Source organism: Lytechinus pictus, chromosome 11 (assembly GCF_037042905.1).
Source record: "Lytechinus pictus isolate F3 Inbred chromosome 11, Lp3.0, whole genome shotgun sequence".
Lineage (NCBI taxonomy): Eukaryota > Metazoa > Echinodermata > Echinoidea > Temnopleuroida > Toxopneustidae > Lytechinus > Lytechinus pictus.
In genome coordinates this window covers 13380068-13401890 of record NC_087255.1, presented here as the reverse complement: position 1 = coordinate 13401890, position 21823 = coordinate 13380068, and the positions used below count along the sequence as shown (strand labels likewise).

General features: G+C 37.4%; 1 protein-coding gene across 1 annotated transcript in view; it reads right to left on the bottom strand.

Annotated features, from left to right (window-relative positions):
- Positions 1-2577: 2577 nt before the first annotated feature.
- Positions 2578-21823, bottom strand: part of LOC129271797 (uncharacterized) — a 130486-nt gene continuing 111240 nt past the window's right edge. Inside the window, exons 71-83 of the mRNA XM_064106821.1 lie at positions 20751-20928; positions 19783-20321; positions 18562-18724; positions 17316-17533; positions 15068-15184; positions 14112-14264; positions 11020-11173; positions 10463-10642; positions 8935-9149; positions 8259-8436; positions 6522-6733; positions 5085-5297; positions 2578-4338 (exon numbers count right to left, since the gene is read on the bottom strand). Coding sequence (XP_063962891.1) covers positions 4132-4338; positions 5085-5297; positions 6522-6733; positions 8259-8436; positions 8935-9149; positions 10463-10642; positions 11020-11173; positions 14112-14264; positions 15068-15184; positions 17316-17533; positions 18562-18724; positions 19783-20321; positions 20751-20928 — 2727 coding nt within the window. The 3' untranslated portion in view covers positions 2578-4131. The remainder of the gene's footprint in view (positions 4339-5084; positions 5298-6521; positions 6734-8258; positions 8437-8934; positions 9150-10462; positions 10643-11019; positions 11174-14111; positions 14265-15067; positions 15185-17315; positions 17534-18561; positions 18725-19782; positions 20322-20750; positions 20929-21823) is intronic.

Genomic DNA, 21823 nt, shown 5'->3' with positions numbered 1-21823 from the left:
TAAATATTTTAATGAATAGCAGAAGAGTTAAATGTTTAGTTGGTGTTAACATGAAATTAGATAAGAATTATACAAGCCAAAATTATTTGCATTTTGGATAACAATAAGAAAAAATGGTTTCAAAATGTGGACTTAGTTTTGGTAACAGCAAAGAAAAGTTAGTCGTTGGTTGTAACTTGGTATATATCATTATATGTTTTGTTAAAATAAAAAAAAAGTTAAACACTTTAACAGTTCGTTAGCAGTTTGAACAAGTGAATGCATAAGAAAATGTGTTTTGTTAGATATTAAGGCATAAACGGTTTCTTCAAAGGGAAGTTAATGACAAGAAATTGGTTTGTGAAAGTTGTGTTATGAGATTGTTATATTTTACAATTTTAACAGAAAGTTGATTACAGACAAGTGTAAGGAACACTTTGCAGAGATTTATCTAAATGAGAATACTGAGGATTGAGAAATTTGAAGCCAAAAAACTAAACCTTCATACAGTGAAATATTGCCAGTTGAAGTATGGAAGTGAAATAGTGGTTGAAATTATAATGCCGTAATTGCATGGAACACAGAAAGTGGAAATTTTTATATTTCAAAATTTACCCATGTACATTTATGTAAGGGGGAGGAATGTTATATATGAAGGTTTGAAAGAAAGAATAACATAAATGTGTTATAAGGTCTGCATGTACAGACTAGCAACATGTATGAATCTGTATTATGTATACACATGTATAAGTGGAGATTGCACAACACACACAGACAGACTGTACAATGAAGGAGCAATAAAGAGTCAACAGACATTTTGAGTTAAGCAAAACTTAAGACTTTAATGTGTCATTATTCGGCTGGATGAACCCCAAAACATAACAGGTTCCTAGAATAAGGCTTGTTGTAGAAGAGCCTCGTAAGAAATATGGCAGCGCAATATTCACAAAACATGATATAATCATTGACCAAGTTTCAGCCAGTGAAAGCGACAATATTGAAATCTTGTCAGTCAGTCTGGGAAAGCTGTCTGTGACATCAGCATACAATCCTCTTGGCACTACTTTTCCGTTTGGAGAAAGAGTTACCTTTGACTTCCACCCAACCAAAATCACAGACAGCTTTCCCAGACTGACTGACAAAAATTCAATATTGTCGCTTTATACCGATTTTCTTTCTTTATATCAATTTTCTTTTTATATACTGATTTTCTCTTTGTACATTTGTAAACCCTGACTTTTATAAACATTTTCTTTCTTTCTTTTCTTTTCTTGTTGTATATTTGTAACCCCGACTAGTGAGGGAAGCTTCATAACAGAAACCAGATTTCCTTAAGTCATCCTCAGGCACTAGTGGGTGGTACTTTTTCTTCTTCTTGTGTATATTCTTGTCTTTTGCCTGGAAATAACATAAATAAATAAACCAATGTCATTACCCAGGACTTAAAACAGAAAGAGCACCAGCATGAGATGCAGAGAAACCAATGAGAATGGTAATCTGGTAGAGGAATAGGCTGAAGCTCACCAACCTAACCTCATCTATGATGCTCTTTCAACAGCTGCGGCTGGAAAAGAGGATACAATCAACATAAAGTCTTCAATAGTGAACGTACATTGCATATCATTTCTTAGTAAACAAAAAATAAAAGTGGAGCACCTCTGGCAGTCTCACCTGCATCACGCAGCAGTGCTGCTATGCAGGTGAGACAAAGACTGCTGCTGTGGTGCCTTATTAAGTCCCCCTTAGACGGCTTTTCAACTTCCCAGTAGCCAGGTGGGAAGATTTCACAGATGCTCTTGATGAACTTTAGCTGATCTTGAACCATCTCCAGCCACGCCACGCAATATGCCGTCGTATATATTTTCAAAACCCCGTTTGACAAACAAGCGGCAGGTGAGGACTTGCCTTTGCCGTTTTTTATTCCCATCAATTATAATTTTTGAAGTTCTCCATTACTAGCAAGGCAATGGTCATTATCAAGATACATGTACCTACTTCACATTATGCTATATGAGACTGCTAATATACAAGATGATTTCATCGCTTGGAAGTAGCACTTCAAAATCTTATTTTGCTTAGTATATATTGAGATTGCTTAAATACGTACATGTACTGATTCAATTCTCCTGCAATAGCCCTCTCAGGGTTCCCACAGAATTCCATGACTTTTCAATGACTAAATTGCTGCTTTCCATGACTTCCTGTGACGTCCCGTGAGTTATGTAGAATTTGGGATTTCAAAAAACTAGCGAAAATGGAAATCATGAACACCAATTATAACAGCAGAGTATGATCACAGAGTATGATAGTTGCGAGACACGACAAACTGGAAAGCCGCCATAGCCAAGAGGTAAATGCGATTTCATGACTTTTCAAAAATTTTCCAAATTCCCTGACTTTTGTCTGACTTTCCATGACCACAAATTTTTCCAGGATTTTCCATGACTGTGGGAACCCTGCTCTCTTTCCCTCTCTGTTTTATTTTTCATTATGGAAACTGACACAAGAAAAATTCATACAAACAAGGGCGATTTTCTGGGCAAGAGCCTTGAAGAAACTAAATAGGTTCCAATAACACACACAAATAGACAAGTATAGTTGAGAAGTATGGGTAGAAGTTGTTTATTGCACTTGAGATACCGGTATGTTTATCAACAAGGATATTGCACATGAACACGTAATGCACCTGCTAACATTTTTTGTCCAATTCTTATATCTAGTTCCCATTGTCACGATTTGCGCCACGATTCAAACAGTCAGCGTACTTAATCGAGAAAGAATCGTAGTGAGCTTATCAGATCAAACCAGATCGATCGTGGAAATCGTATTGATCGTATAAATTTTTTTAAATGGTTCAAAAGCTTTCTTGATCAGTTATGAAAGGCCAATCGTGGGTTTTCGTTAAAAAAATATGACAGTGGGAACAGCATGGTATTAGAATTTCAAAATGAAGATCGATTGATTAATAAATCTATATCTCGGTCAATTGTTCTTATTTTTTGTATGTTCAATAGTGTACGGCAAGAAGTATTTTGACGAGTCTCCTTGATGTTTAAGTATATGGCCCTTTCAATATTTAATATTGTTTATTTATTTCTTTATTTAGTTTTATTTCGGCAGGGTAGCCCCATCAGTATTGTTATATTAAATTACTATATTATAATTGTTGTTCTTTCTGTGTGCACCTACAGTGTAGGGTATCTATGACAGATTTGTGTGGTATAAATACAAAATTGTAATATTATTGATATTATTATTTTTATTACCACTATTTTCATTATTATTTCATTATTATTCCACATCTTTACAGAATGCAGTGATGTATTTATAATACTGTAAAATATACATTTAATCATGAAAGTATTGATATTGCACTGAGTTTATGTACTACAAATTTTCATTCATCTTCAAGGAATAAGAGTTTTTCAAAAGTATTCAGAATACTTTAACATATGTATATCCGATCAAGAATGTAGTAATATTGCACTGAGTTTACAAAATACAAATTTGAATATTTCAAATTTAGATGAGATTACAACCTTTGTGGACAAGGAATGAATACTGACTTTATATCAAGTTATGGTACAGCAATGAAGGTAAAATCAAAATGAATTAAATTGATACCATCTTAAACCTCAGATCTATAAACAATGTAGAATTCTTACTGAACTGAAATAAACATGTAAACTCTTTTGAAATTAAGTACCCTTCACAATTAGCATGTTTTTCTCTCTAAAAGTATCTGTGACGTTAAATCAAATAATCAGATTCAATTGAATCGAAATTTATTAAGAATTGGTTTTTGCTCTTATAAGCTCTAAACTGTAAACTCCTATGGAAAAAAAATAAGTTATCCATATGTACGGATGAATACAGAATGTTTGCTGATTAATAAATAATGTATGCCTACATGCATATCATGAATAGAGCATGACTACTGTTGAGTGAAATGAAATGCACAGATTTTAAAGATGCCTAGGTGAGGTCATCATATCCTGTTTCAAAAAAGACCTGGTTATAATAACAAATGCACAATTTCTGTAACAAGATTACTGTCAACCAATCAAATTGAATGATTTCAGTAGCTTTCAGTAACTATTACTGGAAATTCATTACCACAACAGGTTTTATGAAACAGGCCACGAGAGCAACCTAGATGGTGTTGAAGTAGATGAGCTTGGTGCCTACACACTCATATTGGACCTCCAGGTACTTGAAGGTATCTGGGCAAGGATCTGGGAAGAATTTGTCGTTGGCCCATATTTCACACTTGGCGTGGCCCTGGCACTTGGACATGACCACGCTCAGAGAAGTAGGCTCGTGGCACGACTGGTCGCCGATGTTGTCCGCTGCACAGATCTGAAATTGAGAATTAGAATGAATATTGCTGCCTTAATTCAAAAAGGAAAAAAGAAAGTTGTATATTGATATACTGCAAATCTAGACGTATGTATAGGCTTTCTAGCTCTGAAAAGACTGTGCTATTATTCTGACACCTAACAGTGGGGAGGGGGGGGGGGCTATCCCCCGAGTTCTCAGGACTGACCATTGCAATAAAACTAGTAATCACTTTGCTTGTGATGTAAATCTCCAAGATTTTATCTTCTTTTTTTTTTTACAAAGCAAAAATGTTGTTTCCTAAAGTATGATAATTTATGCACAAAATCTGTAAATTCTATAGTCTACATACCTTTTGGAGTATCTCGGAATCATTCACTTTTGGAAATGAATTTCTAATGTAATTTATTACTACTATTTTTTTTCAATTTATTACTCTTTGTTTCAATTTCATTTATAAGTTCTTTTTTTTTTGTCAATTCTTTTATTTTTCCCCATGAAAATTGTTGATGATACTACAAAAGGCCAAATATTAATTGAATTTGGGCAGTAACGGAAGAAATCAATTATCCACACACATTTGTAAATCTTGGCTTGAAATAAAGTTTTATTTGATTTCTACATGAAACTTGCATGTTTTAGTGGACATTCCGTTGTCCAAAATTAGCCAGAGCGCAATTTTTGTCTGAATTTGTTGTTTCACTTTCTGAAGAATTAACAACTAAAATGGAACAATTGAGCCTTTGACTGTTCTTTAAGGTTCTTACATCACGTCCAGTGGAGCGTCCATAGCTGGCGTAAAGGACATTGATGAAACCACCCCTGCAGTTCAGGACAACAGGATGGTTCTGACAGATGATCTTCTTGAACGGCATCTTAGGATGTTTGACCACCGGGTTGTGAGAACATGTGTAGAAGACAGACAGGTAATGACGTTTGGTGAAGCAGGGGTCTCCAAAGAGACGATCACACGCTGGGATCTTCAGCGAGAAAAGGATAAGAGAGGAAAAAAAGAATCATTTATGGCTCATGACTACTGAAAGTGAAGTAGGCAGATAGGTAGAGACGCTGGGTGAAGCAGGGTCTTCAAAGAGACGATCACATGCTGGGATCTTCAGATATACATGTAGAGAGAGAGAAAGAGAATATGAATGGAGGAAGAGAATCATTTATGGATCATGACTATGGAAAGTGAAGTAGGCAGATAGGTAGTGACATTTAGTGGAGCAAGAGTCTCCAATGAAACCATCACATGCTGGGATCTTCAGAGAGGAGGAATACTAAAGGAATAAAAAAATCATTTATCGATCATGACAACCTTATTGTATGGGAAGTCAATCTGCTGTTGTTATGTACTATCATTCCGTTTCTAGGAACTGTAATCTCTAAGAATATATCACTCACATTTTTAAAAAAACTAGGCCTAACTGAGTTGGTCCTGCACCAAAACGATGGATGTCAGGAGAGTTTTCCTACATTCTGGTTTTCCGTTCCGATGAAACGATTGTCAACAGAGAACAATTTCTGGCATTTTTCTTATTTCAGGTTTTTAACAATATTGCAACCCACATCCAAAACTCTCAATGATATTAAGCATCTAATTTCTGATTTTCTTGTCCATATTATGATCCCTGATGTCTCCCCTAAATGGAGGTCCCCTAATTTAAATGCACAGTTTTTCGCCGTGAGTAAGCACAGGTGATCTGCTTGAAATTTAATTGTGAACCGACTTGCTCATCCATTCGAGATCACAAAACGTCCTCTGTGGTGAAAAGATAATTATCCATTTCAATCTATAATGTCAGAAAATGTCATTTATTTGTGAATTTAATCTGAATATACAATTGGCAAATTTGTATTGAAATACGTAATAAAAATGCAGTACACGAAATTTTAAGTTTGAGCAAATTTCAGTCTAACTCCCACACTGAAGATTCACCTAACTGTGGAAGCACAGAGAGAATCACCTCAAAATTTGGTCTTAACAGATGCACAAAACTTACTGTGAGAAGTTATGAAAGATAGTGATGAGAGCTGTAAGCATTAGGATTTTCTTTAAAATCTGAATAATTTTTTTTTTTTTTTTGGAGGGGGGGGTGTTATTAACCCCTGGGGCTTCATTTGAAAGCAATCATTTAATTCTTGTTGGTTCTCTTTCCTTTTCTATGAATTCTTCCCAATAATTCCTTGAACATCCATCTTACCCTGCATCGTTGATATCCTTGGCAGATTCCCAGGGCCATGGAGTAAGAGCTGTAGGACTCGCAGACGGGGTCCTGGTCCTCCCCTTCACACACCCCATCCAGGCTACCATAGCTGACGTCCAGGATGTCCAGCATGTAGTCCCCACAGTCCAGGTTCATCACCTGACCTTCAGTCACCACGGCACGCATCCTCGGATACTCAACAACCTCCACTGTTTAGAAGAAAAAAAATTGATTGACATTGCAATGAGATCTACATTTAGAGTACAAGTAATGTATTTAATTTCATTTCATGGTTTATTAATTTCAAGTAAAACTATTGCACACATACTGCAGCTAAAAAGCTGAAATGTATGCATTTGCAGAGGTATAATAATTTGACAATAAATGTAGGCATGTAGCATAAAACATCACATGACATCGAGAAAGATCTTTGTCATTTAATTGGTTGTTTGATAGCGATCATTCGCCCATTTTACAATGGCGTCATCATCCGTGCAATTTTGGATCTATTCTTCGTGCAATTTTGGATCCATACAATTTTGTTCATTGCATGCACGCACCACAAGTTTAACCACTCGTATTTGCAGCCGCGAATGTTGTATGAACATGATAATCAATAGACCAAGCTCGCACTGCATGAGCATACATGTATTTTGCATCAAAATTCATGAATTTCATATGAAAAAGAATCTATTTTAGGTGTCATATAAACCAAATAATAAATGTTCTTTTCATTCGTGCAATGGACAGAATACTTTATTTGGTGAAAGATGAAATGAATGATCCATTCAACTCAGCTACGCCTCGTTGAATGGATCTTTTAAACATTCATTATTTGTATAATAATGTAATGATGATGAAAACAATGACGGTACATTTTCAAAGATCCAGTATACATTATGAAATTATAGTTACATGTAAATATGCAGTCCAGGAATTATTTAGAATTATGAAATACGGTAATCCACTGTCTTCATAGTGCAAAAAGCTATAGCATAAAGTACACCTGTGTGGATATGTTTTTCACTGTCTTTATACTCATGCTGTATACATGTATATTATTTTGTTATTAGTTTGTATTCAGTTTGATTATCAAGATTACAATCAAGATCATTACCTTTATTTTCTTCATCACTCTTGAGCACCCTTAATACGGTGGATATGTTTTGCGCATTTTGTCTTTATCATTATTATCATCCATCACCATCCTCCCCATACCATCATGATTATCTATAGAGTACCAAAGTGATGTCGTCAGTTGCCATGGTGTCATGGCGGCCTGGTTCTAAACAAATGAACCCGCCGAATGAAAGAGTGTGTTTCTCATAGGAGAAAATGGCTGCTATCGGAATTTGATAGTTTGCAACCTATTTTTGAGCCGAAGTCATTTGCAAATACAAATTTGTACAGACGATCGTCAGCTGTGACTCTTTTAGAACTAGCCCGCCATGACACTATTTCAACTGACGTCACACTTCGGTACTCTATTAATTTCCTCCTCATCATCATCATTATCAGCATTCTCATCACCACCACCACCACAAACATCAGCAGCATTATTATCATCATCATTGCCATCATCACCACCATCATCATCGCCATCATCAACACTATCATCACCACCACAACCATCAGCAGCAGCAGCATCATCATCATCATCACCATCATTATCACATTCCTCATCCTCATCACCACCACCGCCATCCTCCCCACCCAGAAGAATAAAACTCTTACTGTGGCAGGTGTGTCCATTGCCCGAGTAGCCAGCCTTGCAATGGCAGCCATAGACCCCATCCCTGCCAGCTAGGCAGGTGGCATGCTCATGGCAGGAGTATGCAGTGCAGCTGATCCGGCCTCCCTGATCACAGGTGCACTCCTGGCCACACCCATACTTGGTGAACGTCATGCCCGCCTGCAAAGAAAGTTTGTTCGTCAGATTTCTAAGCAACCGATAAATCAGAAGAAAATGCATCTAACTAGTGCAGAGCGATACCCAAAGTCAGACAGTATTGTCAATTTCTTTATAATTTGCTTTCCCTCTCCTATGTCTCATTTTGACATTTTATTTTTTAACTGTTTTGTGATTATCATGGTTTTGTATCAACCTGGTATTGAATTTGGTGTAAATTTTACACTGGAATAATTGGTTATTAGCAGCTTTCACAAGGTTACATATTTCTATTTTTTAATATTAGGAGCTGGCATTTGGATTTAAAGCACTGTCAAATTATTTGTAGCAAACCGTGCATTAAAACAAACAAAAACAAAAAGATAGGGTCATTGCTAATTATTCTACACAACCCTATAGACAAATTACACACAAATAGCGATGCAGGGTCATTATAGATGAAACTTGTTGAGTTTCTTTTAGCCACAAAAGGGACTGTCCCTATTGTAAGATGCAACTCACTGGTACATAGTAGGTGTCTATCCCGTGCTGGTTCAAACAGCCGCACTCCTCGGGAGCCACGCAGATGCTTCGGCTGGACATGACCTTGTTCTGCGGGCATTCGCAGACTTCGTAGCATCGCTTGGTGCAGGACGCCTCCACCGCGGTCAATCCACAGTGCTTGGTGAGACCCTCTGAGCAGGCTGAATACACCTTGCCAAGCGGACACATGTAACCTGCCAGGAGAATCAAGGGAGACACTTCACAAAAAGTTCAAAGTTTATTTTGACATTTCTGTAAAAACATGAAAACAATTTACAGCATAAGCACATCATATACATGTACATTGTCTGTTGAATTTCCAGATTTTACTTGCTATGTAATGAAACGTGCAGTTAAATATGAATACTGCTCAACAAAAATTCACAGATATTATCATCATCATCAATAGGTCAGCAAAGGGAACACAGTTGGAAAACTAGGAATAAAAGGAGGCCCAAAAGTATATTAACTTCTCTAAAAGTTTGGAGCTATATTCCTTTCCTTTTGCAGACTTCAGTGAAATTTATCACAAGAATAAACAGAGGAATGAGCAGTCGTCTCTATGTCAGTTATATTTACATATATTGTCGTGTTGGGATCGGTAATCATAATTTAGAAGGGAAGCGTAATGAAGAAACTTTGGAGAAAGTTATACAGTTCAAATCACTGGGTATTTAATCATCAGTTACAGTTTACAGTTCGAAGTACATGAAGATTCAGATATAACAAGAGACGATGACAAGAAATAATTTAGAAGCATAAGATTGAGATTGTGAAGTTCAGATAATATTTGATGGACGTCTAAGTCTTGAAGTCAGTCAGTCTATCTGGATGAGTGTTGGTCTAGTATTCTATATTGTATATCTCTCTAAGAATCAAGAAGTCTTATTTATATCATTAGTTCTGGGGGTGTAACAATTTAATGTGGGAATGATCTCTAAACTTGATCTGATTGGTCTACAGGTAACTGTCTATCAAACTTTCTCTGGTATAAGGGGTGTGGTGATGCTCTGTGCAAGTGACTGGGGCTGAAAGTGTGAGTCATACTTCTTAGAAATTTTGTTCCTTGAAGTTAGCTGACGTACTGAGGGTTGCTCTGTTCTGGTCAAGGTTTAGGAGTTAAATGGTATTGGGGGTTTGGGAATTCTTAGATGACATTGGGGGAGTTTGTAAACAAGTGAAGGTGAATGACTGAAAGGATAACAGTTACATACATACTAAATAACAATATTATTAATAATCAAGTTATCTTTAGATGCTGCGTGTTGTACAGTATCCCTGTGCATTCCACAACATTTTTGCCTTTAATTCACCCACAACAAACAATTTAGTTGCTTGTAATTTTTCACATGACTTTAGCATTGCCACAAAGAAAAAATTTCATTGCTCAAGCATTCAGCCCAGAGACTAGAAATTATTGTCTAAATGTCCCGTCTAACACTTATGGAATTGCCCATTTAAGTCTAAATAAAACAAAAAAAATCATATTGGCTTATGAATGACTTACCGCATCCTGTGGCATCTCTCCATCCTGGCAGCTGGACTCTCCTGACCTGGCAGGCATCAGCATACGCCTCATAGTGGGCGCATCGGAGATCCTGCTTGGGAAGCAACGCACACTGGTCCTGCATGCATGCATTAAAGTACGGCTCGGGGTCAACATCATCAAAGCAGTCAGCAAATGGCCCTGAAGAAAAAGAAATCAAAATCAGTTTTGAAAATTAATTCATTCACAAGAGAACAAATTTAGGGGCATTATTTAGTTAATTTGAGCAAACTTTTGATTTTATGCATAAATTAGCATATTAAATTAGCAATGAGATATTTCACAGAATCTGATCTTATTATAGATTATGCCATGGGTAACGCACATGTCAATTGTCGTCTCGCTCACGCGTTCGACAGCCAAGATCATAAATCACTTAAATCTTTGTGAACACCTGGGTGGAGAGTGGCAAATTGTGGATTGACGCCTTGCCAAAGGACGCTACGCCACGGTGGGATTCGAACACACGACCCTCTGATTACAAGACTTAACAGTGTTGACCTTTATTAAGGACATACCATTTTCATCCTTGATGATGGAGCAAATCTGGAGTGCATCTGGCTGATATCCTGCTCTTCTTGTGCAGGCATCGATATTCTGGCATCCTTGGCAGATGGTGCAATCCCTAGTGCTGTGAGCCCAGGCCCGAGCCAGAGCAGTGGTACCTTGGAGCTAAACATAAACAGAGAAAAACAATTTGTGTAGGCGTGTGTGTGTGTGTGTGCACGCATGTGTGGATGTATATGCGTGAATGTGATTAATATTCGAAGTATAATGCTATTTTTGTTTTGTTTATCATTATCATGTATTATGTAAGGTTTTACTTTGTAATTTATTGTGTATATTTTCAATGTTTTTATCTGTATAGACAGGACCCCTTGGCAGAACAATACTCGATATTGAAAGGGCAACCCTATATAAAGAAGACCAAATAAATAAAATAAATAAATAATTTCTCACCGGCTCCATGACATTTGCTGCGGTGACAATTTGCTTTGTTGTAAATTCTATACACTAAAGGAATGAACAACTACAACCCTGCATTTAACACTACACCCTATCCTAAGCCTAACATAAAACTCTATTGCAACCCTAACCCTAAACCTATATCTTAGACTTTAACGGAATAGAGCATGGAGCAATTATCGGTGGAGTAAATGTCCCGTCACCATCTCACCAGGCAACAGAGGTTGAGTAAAGTAATTTAAGATTCTGGCTTAAGTATTGGATTGATTACCGGCCCTGGGGGCCGTTTCATAAAGCTGTTCGTAAGATAAGAGCGACTTTAAGAACGACTGGTTAACCTTTCTTACGCGCTAAACCATCGCCAATGAATATACATGTACCATTTACCACAAGAAAGGATCACCAGTCGCTCTTAAAGTCGCTCTTAACTTACGAACAGCTTTATGAAACACCCACCAGGATCCTTAGCCAAGATGCAGAATTTTGTGAATAAAGTCTTGTAATAGATGTTATTCAGTAAAAATGTTTTCCACTACCCTTTACAATGCTAACTCCAAAACGTTTGTCATGACAAAATTATGACAGTGTTTCCAAACATTATTTTAGACTACCATAATGCACTTGAAAATATGGTAAATATACTGTGTGCTTTTATAAGCTTATTGACGTACATGTACACTTTCCATGTACCCCTCAAAATGCCAGAGAAGTTTCAGCTCTTTGGTACTTGTTATAAGAGTGCAGCTGAATCGATTGCACGGGCCAACTTTTATCTTTTCATAAGCAGGAGTTCCTTAACCCTAAAATGGCCGGGGGGGGGTTGAATCAACCCCCCCCTCAACATTTTCTGCGATCATTCCGCCGCGCGAAATTTTTTGACCGCGCCACTCGCAGAGTTTATACTTTTAAGTCTCGCGCATCTTTTGAGACCAAATTTACGACACCCGGGTACGCGGTTCCGAAATTACGCAACATTTCGTAAGTGCATGTCAGACCAAAAATTGTTCCAAAACGTGATTTTGTGTACAAAGTCAATGCAAAGTGAGTTTTCTCATCTTATTCATAAAGATATGATTATTTTTACTTTAAACAGCTGAAATCAATTGATTTTAGCATAATTATGCTTCAAAAAGGTTGTGCAATAAATCTGGTGAAAAAAACAAAGAAAAACAAAAGGTTGAAAAACAAAGAAATACATAAGAAATTCATAAAACAATAAAATACATAAGAAAATGATTTCCAAACCGAAGTTTTTTTCAATTGCGATTGTTAAGAATGTTACGAAGAATATTTTTACCAAAAATTAGCATTCTAGGAGCTTTATTTAGTGAATTAGAGCAAAAAGTATGATTTATGCATAAATTAGCATAATTAATTCATATAAAATAAAATCTCATTATTTTTGAAAATTTTACCATACAGCCTTGTAGATTACATCGCACACTACCAGTGTGCAAATTTTTGCGGCGCTCGCGTGATCGGCGGCCGAGATCTCAGGGGGGGGTTGAATCAACCCCCCCCCGGCCACAGAACAGCCAAAAAAGCCCGGCCTAGTTAGGGTTAAAGATAAGCTTAGGGCTGCCAACATTGTACATGTATAACATAAGCAATTATATACATGTAATTACACGTATAGGGACAGTGATTTTCCGTTTCAAAAAATTGCTTTTTCCGTTTCAAAAAATCTCAAATTCCGTTTCAGCATGTCAGAAAACGGAAATTCCGTTTCCCCATAGACTTTGTACACACGGAAAAGTGACAATTCCGTTTACACATTAAATAGCAAAATCACAACACGCACACTCGCACTGGTCAAAATTTGTATCTGCTACTGTACCAACAACACAATAAAATCCGTTCTAATCGGATCTATGCGGGTGCATAAAATATTTTTACACACCCATTTTGCATGCATACATCCTCACCTTTCATATTATTAGCATTATTTCACGGTGAAATGATATTTCATTGATAATTTTGGGGGTTTTTGGACATCGTTATCATCAGTCAACGGCTATTGCCAATCCGCCATCTTGGATTTTAAGACCACGATATCGTGCTGTTACATCTTCAAACGTAGAGGGCAGCAACACACGACCGTGTAAGGAGTTGAACGATATGTGTGCATGTGAAGCCCAACCCGGCCGGCCGGGTACGGGTACGGTGCCGGTGCGGGGTACAATCGAGTGTGCTGATGTCGAGTGCAGTCACGATGTGTGAATTGTCATGATAGTAGCGAAGTGAGATCGTGTTTTCTGGGTTTTTTTGGCCATTTAATATTCTCATTTTGTTGTGATTTTGGAGTAATTTCTGTTGCTATTCTGTGTATTTTGAGGGAAAATACGTTTTCCGTGATTTTCCGTTTGAAATGCCACTTTCCGTTTCAAAAGGCCCTTTCCGTGAATTCCGTCCGTTTTCCGCGATCGCGGAAAATCACTGTCCCTACACGTAGGGGAGAGTGAGATCAATAGAAATACATGCAAAATGAAACAAAGATTTAGAGTGAGAAAGGATCAAAATGAGTAAGTCTCACTCTCAATGAGTGAGAGTTGGTAGTGCTGTAAGCTGCATCTACAAAAAAAAACAAAAAAACAATAAGGCACTATCGTCATTGTGTTTTCATTATTTTTCCTCTTATGCATACCGGCTGTCCTTGTCTGTTTTTGAAGTCGTTGGTGGCATCGCCGTCAAAGTCTCCGCAAAGACCACATGCTTTGTGAAAGTCCTTGGGGATTCGGATGGACAGTTGGCCTTTGGTGTTCCACTCAATGGTCACTCCATCACTCGTAGTAACCACCTGTAAATGTACAAAAATAATATAACAATTTATCTTCAATCAGTCCCCTTCAGGTACATGTAATAATAATAATAATATAGGGTATTTATATTGCGCACATATCCACCTTGTTAGGTGCTCAAGGCGCTCCTATATTACCCGGCTAAGCTAGGCGTTCATAGCGCACACAGCTTTTTAAGGAATTACTTCCTACCGGTACCCATTTACCTCACCTGGGTTGAGTGCAGCACATTGTGGATCAGTTTCTTGCCGAAGGAAATTACGCCATGGCTGGGATTCGAACCCACGACCCTCTGTTTCAAAGTCCGAAGACTTATCCACTGGGCCACAACGCTCCACGCTCCATGTACAACCATTGCTAAAAATTACTGCCTTTCTAGATTGGATGGGGGCCTCGTGGTCTAGTTGTTAAAACTCTCGTCTTTCAATGAGAGGGACGTGGGTTCGATTCCCAGCCATGTTTTCCTTCAGCTAGAAATTTTCCCACATTGTGCTGCACTCAGTCCAGGTGAGGTAAATGGGTAGAGTTAGGAAGTAATTCCTCAAAAAGCTGTGCGCACCGGAATCGGTAGACTAGCTTAGCCGGGGTAATATACATGTAGGAGCGCCTTGAGTACCAAGCAAGGTGGATATGTGCACTATACAAATCCTACACTGTATATTATTCATCTATTAAAAAAAGTCAGAGTGTTGAACTAAAATGTTCATGATGAAAGGATTGATAATTTAACTAAGGACAAAAGGGCAATTAAAGGGGTAGTTCACATTGACCATAATGGTTTGAATAAAAGCAAATGACTTACCATCATATCTCCAGCGCGTCTAACAGTCAGCAGAGCCCGGGTGGTAGAAACGGTAAATGGTGCTTCCATCTCGTAGCCGTCCACTTCGTGAAGGTGATCCCGGCCCAAGATCACTTCCTGTCACAAATAGGGAAGGTGAATACATTATTTTGATATCAATTACCATGACAACAGTGAAAATTCTGCTTCCTGATTGGCTTATTCAAATGAAAGTTGACATTTTAGCACGAGTTGCTATCATAGCAATTCTTTTATGAAATGGGGCTCAGTTCACTTAATTTTTATCACAGAAACATCCCCATGCACCAAAGTAAGATGGTCACAAATATAATCTTTAATTCCGAAAGTCATTACTCAAGGAAAAAGGAGACTAACAGAAAGTTTGCAAATTTCTTAAAGGTCAAGTCCACCCCAGAAAAATGTTGATTTGGTTAAATAGAGAAAAATCAAACTAGCGTAATGCTGAAAATTTCATCAAAATCGGATGTAAAATGAGAAAGTTATGACATTTTAAAGTTTCGTTTATTTTTCACAAAACAGTGATATGCACAATTCAGTGACATGCAAATGAGACAGTCGATGATGTCTTTCACTCACTATTTCTTTAGTTTTTTATTGTTTGAATTATACATTATTTCTTTTTTTACAGATTTTAAATGAAGGACCAACTTGACTGAACCATATAGTATTAAACAAAACTAATTCTGCATGTTTAGGGAGGAATTAATCGTGTTTCACTTGTAAACGAGGAGAAAATTAGAATATTTCATATTTCAGATAATAAAATACAAAAGAAATTGTGAGTGGATGACATCATCAGTCTCCTCATTTGCATATCGATCAGGATGTGCATATAGCTGTTTTGTGAAATTAAGCAAAACTTTAAAATGTCCTAACTTTCTTATTTAACAACCGATTTTGATGAAATTTTCAGTGTTATTCTTGGTGGATTTTTCTCTTTTTATACACATCAACTTTTTGTTGGGGTGGACTTGTCCTTTAACTAATGGATAGTCCCCTAATTTAAAGCAATTTAGAAAATATTACATGGTTTTATATGTTACGAAACTACTGGGTTTGGGCGTCGTGGTCTAGTAGTTATGACACTCTTTATTAAAACAGAGGGACGTGGCTATGATTCCCGGCCATGGCGTGTTTTCCTTCGGCAAGAATTTTACCCACACTGTGGTGTACTCAACCCAGGTGAGGTGAACGAGTACCCAAAATGCCAGAGCGACTGTAGGAAGCATGGCTACAGCCGGGGTAATGAAAGCCGCCCTTTGTATCCTCAGGCAAAAAAAGCTTTAATAATCAGCTATTATTATTGTTCTTATTTAAACAATATTTTCATATCTACTGCTGATTTCAATTCCTTTTTTTTTTAATATACCTTTGGCATTTTCTTCTATAGCCAGTGTAATAAAAGCAGCACTTTGTATCCTCAGGCAAAAAGCACTTTAAAATCCAGCTATTATTATCATTCTTATTTAAACAATAATATTTTCATATCTACTGCTGATTTCAATACATTTTGTAAATATGCCTTTGGCTTTTTTCTCCCTAGTTTTTTAAAACAAATACAAACTAGCATTCATGTATGGCACCTTTAAAAACTGCTTTAAAAATCCAGCTATTATTCTTCTTTAAACAATAATATTTTCATATCTACTGCTGATTTCAATACATGTTTATTAAATATGCCTTTGGAATTTTCTTTCCTTCCTAGTTTGTTAAAACAAATACAAACTAGCATTCATGTATAGCGCCATCTCTAGTCCTCAACTTATCAAAGCTGGCCAGGTTCCTAACCCAGATTGCAACATTCTGAGAAGTGTAGTCTTGTAGTATAGGCACACTTGAATGATAACACTCTTAATTCACTACTCGATACATCCATGCTGTAATAGTTATGCTAGCAAGTTGCAAGACAAGGCAGTGTTTTTCCTCTTAAAACTACAATGTATTCTGCTCTACACAAATACAATTATATGATAACTTATTCTCTGTATTATCAATAGTTATCAAAAAAGATATACAGTATCTCAAGACTAAGTATTTACACATGGTCAATAAGAGATCATGCAATATTGATAACTTCACCTCCCCGTAAGATACATGTAGTTATCTTTAACAATACAAAAACATTTATTTTGATAAATATAACAGGATATGGATATTAACAATTTGATACACATACAGTAAATTCAAAGTTGTTATCCAGCACACGATGGGGAGATTATTCACTCACCCTGGTTCCGAGCTTAATGTGGACTTCTTTGATGAAAGAGATGCTCCTGACAAACTTGTAGACCTGGCCTCTGACCGAGACCTCTATCGGAACACGTCCGCTCTCCTCGGCGGAGCAGTCCTTGAAGAGTGTATAGAGACAATCGCCGTGGAACTGGTATTGGTTCTTGTCGAAGGTGATGACCTGGGACCCTCCAAATACGCGGCATTCTCCCTCCTCTGAAGGAACGGAAATGTAATGCAAAAAAAATATGATCAGTGCACATGTCTATCTAGATGACAGATTTCTATCCTATGACCCATGCAGAGATTAAACTGATTTATGAAGAATTTACATGTATTTCACAGTGTTTTATGCATATCATATAGGGGTACAAGGAGTTTAAAACTTGGGTTATGATCACTTGGACTTCATGATTTTCTATATTACAGAAAATGTTGTAACATTGAACTTTTGGGAGTATGCGATATTGAGAAGAGGATATATAATCTTTCATAATATTGTGTTTTGAAAACATTGGCACTTCAATATGTTCTGTACAGCAAATTTAACCCATATTGCAAGAAATCATTGATGGTACATGTACATGTAGGTCATCAAAACCAATCGTCTGTTATCCAACTCAATAGAGTCTAAAGGAAAGAGGCAAAAAAGAACCGATTCCAACAGCATCACACACAATACATGTATGTGAACATTGTTTGATAATTCATACAAGGGAAAATATGCCATAACCACTCTCTACACAGGAGTACAATATGGGTAGCCGGAATCCCTTATGTTCGAGCGCCTGATAACGGTAGCCGTGCCCCTGCTAAAGCAGAGGTAATATAGTATGCAGCTCACAGCAAACCTGTATTAACCGCTACATAATGTTGCGAATTATTATCATTTTTAAGAAACACTCTGGTTATTTGTGGGGGCGTCATGGTATAGTGGTTAGACTCTTGTTTTTCAATCTGAGGGACATGGGCTCGATTTCCAGCCATGGCATGTTTTCCCTCAGCAAGAAATTTATCCACATTGTGCTGCATTCAACCCAGGTGAGGTAAATGGGTACCAGCAGGAAGTAATTCCTCAAAAAGCTGTGAGCATCAGAATCGTTAAGCCTAGCTAAGCCGGGGTAGTACAGGAGTGCTTTGAGCACCTACATGTACATGTAACAAGGTGGATACATGTATGTGTGCTAAATACTGTAAATCCTATATCATTTATTTGTTTATTTTATTATTTATCATCTCTTCACCTCTATCACACACGGGACCGGTGAATCCCTTATCGCAGCAGCACTGGTAGCCAATGGGAGTGTCGGTGGCGATACACTGGCCGTTCACGCACGGGTTGTAGTTGCAAGGGTGGCCCATGACATCGCTGCGATCCACAGGCTGTTCAGAACACTCGAATGTCACCTGCAAAATGGAGATGAAGATAAAACCATTAACTTTTACTCTTTACAGGGGGAAAAGAAAATCCAAAATCCAAAAAAGAAAAATCAGAATTTTAAGCTAATACATGAAAATTTGAACAAAACTTTGACAAGAAAAAAAAGAGATTTTTTTGTATTTGTAAAGAGCAATAATCACCACCCCTACAGTACATGTACGGGTACTGCAAATTGGCCACTATAATAATAATAACTTTCATAATAGTTATGCAAGTTCGGGAAAACTCCTCCATTTGCACCTCTGATACATAAAATGACTTACATGTGATTTATAAAAAAGGTATACTCAAACAAATTTTCTTTTAAGAGTTCATGTAACAAAAGGCATTACATTGTCATCCTAGCCCTGAGGAAAAGGGGTCCTATGGGGAAAAATACATTACTATACTTATCCGGAATTGAAAATATGTGACCTATCACCCCAAAACCACCAATAAGTTGCCAGGTAAGGTTCTCTGTAAATAGCCAAAATAGTAATTTAGTCTCCGAAATCCAAAGATTAGAAAATAGCTTATCTGAAAGAGCAATTCTTCTTCTTCATACCGTGAAAATTTGAAGTCGTGAAGTTGAATAAAATAAAAGATACAAGATAATCTTGGACACTAATTTTTAAGACTGCTTGAAAGTTTAACTGAGATTGCACAGTATACACATCTTATGCTTGAGTGAACCCCTAACTTCAAACCTTGCTTTCTCCTTATTTTTTCAGCTCTTGCTAAATTTCCTCTGCATTCAATCAAGTACTTGTAATGGTTATTGTTGGTTAATTTTAACATACATGTATCATATATCATTGTAAAGCTCAGGAAATGAATTTTCAAGCTCAATAAAAATCTCAATATTCATTTTGGATGACTTATTGTGGTTTTGGGGTGGCAGGTCACATATTAAAAAAACATGTAAATGCAGCAACTGTAAAGAAGAAGAAATACAAAAAATAAAACAATTGAAAAAAGGGATTAGTAGGAATAAAAGAAGGAAGATGTAGCTGAAAATAGTAAGTAGTCATCTACATCTACATACCTCTAACATATTGTTGTCAGGCTGACAGGTTGCATCAATGTTAACTGGCGTGGCTTCTACTTCACACTGGGTCCTTCCTTGACAGGCCATGGTGACGATCAACTTGGCAGCTGAGGAGCAACTCTCCTCCTGGAACTTGACATGCTGGATGTCCAGGAAGGTGCCTTCTGGACACTGCAAGTTCATGGTCCGTCCTTGCGGGGTGTTCCTTCGAACGGGCACCTCAGGGACATCGCTAGCTAGAGTTTCCGGGGTGCAGTGGTGCTCCACACGCGCGTACGCCGCAACGTTGCAAGGGTCGCCAAAGACATCCGTGCTCGCCATGAACGTGCACGTAGCCTTGCCCTGGCAGCGGTTCTGGACTTCGAGGAGGGCGCCCTCAGCGGAACATGAGCCCAGGAAGAATCCAGTTGGACGGCATGCGCTGAGACGTGAGTCTTGCCCGTAGAAGACAGATATGACATCGATGAACCCAGTCTCGCATGTCAATGTTAAATCTTCGTCTTCGCAGGCAGAGGTTTCAATGGGCTCATTGATGGCTGATTGGGAAGGATGCAAAAGACAGAAATTCATGAAGAGCTCTTGAAATATGTAATATATGCAGACAAACACCTGCAATATTGTTTGATACTATATAGTATTGAAAAATATTGTAGGTGTTTCTCTGCATATTGGCAACATTGCCCTTTTACTTGCCGAACAATGATTTAACACACAAGTAAATATGGTCTGAACATTTACATGACAAGCTCAGACATCCCAACCCAAAGTGCTATAATTCCACCAGAAATTAGAGAGGATTTCGGTCAAAGTACTTCTAGTAGAATTGTGCAGTAAAGTTACATGTACATGTATGAAGAAAAACAGGAAAATCACAGCAAAACAAGAGCTCAGAATAGTAAAACTACATAGTCTTTCCTACATTTATTGAGAATACATGTAGGTGCAAGGCATGCAAGCTCGCTTACCAAAGCAGTTTTGGAGACCCTGACCAGCGAAGCCCTCATTACAATTGCACTGGTATCCACCGTCAACAACAGCACAGGTTGCATCTTCATGGCATACTACTGGTTGACAATCCATGTGACCTTCTTGACGACATTCACAACGTTCTGTGCAATCATTCGCTAAATAGGACTCCCCAATCTGAGGCCAAAAAAGGGAAAATAGAAGCAAATTATGTTTCTTTTCTTTTTTTTTAATTCAAATTTTAAAATGCTACATTATTTTGTACACACCATTGTATCCTAAAGTGGCAAAGTGTAGTGCAACTTTGTGATGATAATATGTAAATTTGCATTGCAAAATATATTCTGTAACAGTATATATCACATGTAGGGTTTAGGCATAAATATAGTTTGATTTCAGTTTAATTCAATAGTACCATGTTATCATAATTGGTGTTATCATCGTAATGATTTCTGTTAACATAATTTCATCATTATAATCCTTACTATGGTTATCATTACCATTCTTCATTGATACAACATGTAAATGTAATAATATAATTTAGTATCTATTTATACTACAAAAATAAAATGAGAGTATTTAAATGTAGGGCCTTATGAGAAAAACAAGGCACATTTATACATTGCACAGTGTTTATTATTACTATTATTACTAATACTATATACTACATGTAGTAGGCCCGTTTCGGGTACACGTGTACACGCACGGTCAAGTCAGTGCACGTGTACTAAAGTCCATCACCGTGTACACGGTAGCATCTGCATAAAGCTTGCATGGGACTGTAAAGTCAGTGAACAAGCTCACAGCCTCACATTAAATCTTAGTTCTCAGACACTGCACATGTTTTAATCACTAATATGTCAATATATTTCAATTAAACTACATGTAGAGTAAGTTTACTTCCAAAATCGCCAATTTAATTCACATTCATTCTGGAGACTCAAGTTTTTATACCACGAAATGGGTCTGCTCTGGTCTCGAAAGCGTTGCCCAATCACACCCAGAGCCAATTTGAGAATCACCAATTGCGACAGCGATCATTGCTACAACTTACGTGTTATACGCTCGTACA